Source organism: Otolemur garnettii, unplaced genomic scaffold (genome assembly GCF_000181295.1).
Source record: "Otolemur garnettii isolate 467f Iridium unplaced genomic scaffold, OtoGar3 scaffold00054, whole genome shotgun sequence".
NCBI lineage: Eukaryota > Metazoa > Chordata > Mammalia > Primates > Galagidae > Otolemur > Otolemur garnettii.
Window position 1 is genome coordinate 8,402,414 of NW_003852449.1, and position 2,493 is coordinate 8,404,906.

Below are 2,493 nucleotides of genomic sequence, written 5' to 3' on the forward strand. Positions count from 1 at the left end.
TATCAGTAATTTAACATGCACACAATTATAAAATGCTAGGATTTGACTCTACTAAGTCTCCACAATATGCAAAATCTCTAAGTAATTTTCAAAGCTAAAAATGTATCTAATGTTATTCGACTTGATCTGAAAATTTTAAGAGTCCATTTAAATCACAAAACAATGAGTCCTATTGTTTTGTTATAAACTGCTACTACTTGATTAGTTATTTGAGTAATCTGTTTCTGCTAATACCATTTAAATAGTTACTAACCTCCTGTTCTACATACTGAAGTAAATATACCCAGCCTGTAAAATCCTGAGGATTATTTTCTACAGTTTTCCAAAATTTTTCATATTCTGGAGGAAAATTTGCTTCTGTTTCTGTCAGTGTCACTGGAAGGTCCACAGCATTTGCCATTTCACTTTCTTCTGCAGATGCATTGACATCGGGAGAGTCATCAGGTGACTGTTCCATTTCTGTAACATTCATAATCTCAGTACTGAAATCAGGAGGATGTTCTACCACTACCTCTGAATTGGTGCCTGTGCTGCCATTACTAGAATTTCTGTACTCATCCATGTGAGAATTTTGCATAGCTATTTTTACTTTGTCTTCAGTTAATGATCTGTGGAAACAAAAAGAGAAACATCTTCCAAATGTCAATGAAATTATTAGGCATCGACAATAACTAAATAGCCCTATTTAGCTATTAAAGAAATACATTAATTTGATTCTTTTTCTCCACTATGAGTTGGAATCATAAGGACTGTTAGCATCTATATGGTAAATAAAACTATATTACATGAATTTCTTCACAAAATTGCCATTTTGTTGTTGATGTCTGAATAAAAGGTAAAGAACAGGCTAGGTGCAGTGGCTCATGCCTGTAAATCCTAGCACTCTGACAGGTTGAAATGAGTGCATCACCTGAACTCAGAGTTCAAGACCAGACCCCATCTCTACTAAAAATAGAAAAATTAGCCAGGCATTGTAGCAGGTAGTCCTAGCTACTTGAGAGGCTGAGGCAAGAGCATCTTTTGAACAAAAGGGTTTGAGGTTGCTGTGAGCTATGACGCCATGGCACTCTATCCAAAGCAACAGAGCAAGACTCTGTTTCAAAAAAAAAAAAGAAAAAACTAAAACTAAATAACCAAACCTTTAGTTTCTTTTTTTTCTTTTTTTTTGAGACAGAGTCTCAAGCTATCTCATGGCATCATACCTCACAGCAACCTCCAACTCTTGGTCTCAAGCGATCCTCTTGCCTCAGTTTTTCTATTTTTGGTGTGTGGTCTCACTTTTGTTCAGTCTGGTCTCGAACTCCTGGGCTCCAAGCAATCCACCTGGCTCGGCCTCCCAGAGTACTAGGATTACTGGTGTGAGCAAAGCGCCCTACCCATGGCTTCAGTTTCTTCATTCATAAATCAAGTACCACACCTGCTCCCTAATGAAGCAACCATATTTAAAATTCAGTATTTCTTGGCTAAGAATCTAAAATTTAAAACCTGAATGGTATCTTGTTATCAATCACTGGAATATAGCAGTTACCTTCAAGAAATCATCCTTTTATGATAGTGCTATAATATCTTTTTACAACTGCCTTTATCTCTTTCACTAACAGTTTAAACGGAAACTAATTCATTAAATTCTAGAGCATGTCTTTTTTTTTTTAAGTGAGTGATTATTAATTTTTCCAGTGGCCTTTAAAAAGCAAATGACTACCTTCCTTACCTCCATTTAACCTTTTCTGAAATGTCACCTTCCCAATAAGACCAACCTCGGCTACCCTACTTAAAACTGTAAATTGCGCCCATGTCCTAGCACAGCTGACATACCTTTTCCCTTAGCCTACTTTTTTTTTTACCCATAGAATTTATTACAAATAGTGAACAATTTAATTATTTAGTATACTCTGCTATAAGAATTAGCTGGCCCTTTTTATTCACATTATTATTGCTATAGTTTAAGTAATCATTATCTCCCCACTCTATCAGTAATTTTCTAACAGCAGATTGCTTCTTTTCCTTTTTTCAAGTGGAAAAACAGAATAAAAAAAACTTTTTTTAGGGCAGCGCCGGTGGCTCAGTGGGTAGGGTGCCAGCCCCATATACCCGAGGGTGGTGGGTTCAAATCCAGCCCCAGCCAAACTGCAACAAAAAAATAGCCGGGTGTTGTAGCAGGCGCCTGTAGTCCTAGCTACTTGGGAGGCTTAGGCAAGAGAATCGCCTAAGCCCAAGGAGCTGGAGGTTGCTGTGAACTGTGACGCCATAGCACTCTACCCAGGGTGACAAAGTAAGACTCTGTCTCAAAAAAATAAAATAAAATAAAAAACTTTTTATTACAGTGCTTTGTACAGTAAAAGTATATCATAACATTTTAATGTAATTATACACCTACCTGTGCAATACATCTTTATACACTGAGCTGCCTAGCACATAAAAGACACTCATCATTTTTTAAAGAATCAATGAAACCATGTCATCTGCACTGCTATGTATGACACAATAACCAGC

The 2,493-nt window shown here is 36.7% G+C and overlaps 1 protein-coding gene across 4 annotated transcripts in view; it reads right to left on the reverse strand.

Moving 5' to 3' along the window:
• PRPF39 (pre-mRNA processing factor 39) overlaps nucleotides 1–2,493 on the reverse strand; it is a 27,391-nt gene that overhangs the window by 18,553 nt on the left and 6,345 nt on the right. For all 4 annotated transcript variants that reach the window (XM_023514482.1, XM_023514481.1, XM_023514483.1 and 1 more), the window contains exon 2: nucleotides 254–608. In XM_023514482.1, the coding sequence (XP_023370250.1) occupies nucleotides 254–577 (324 nt within the window). In that variant the 5' untranslated portion in view covers nucleotides 578–608. The remainder of the gene's footprint in view (nucleotides 1–253; nucleotides 609–2,493) is intronic.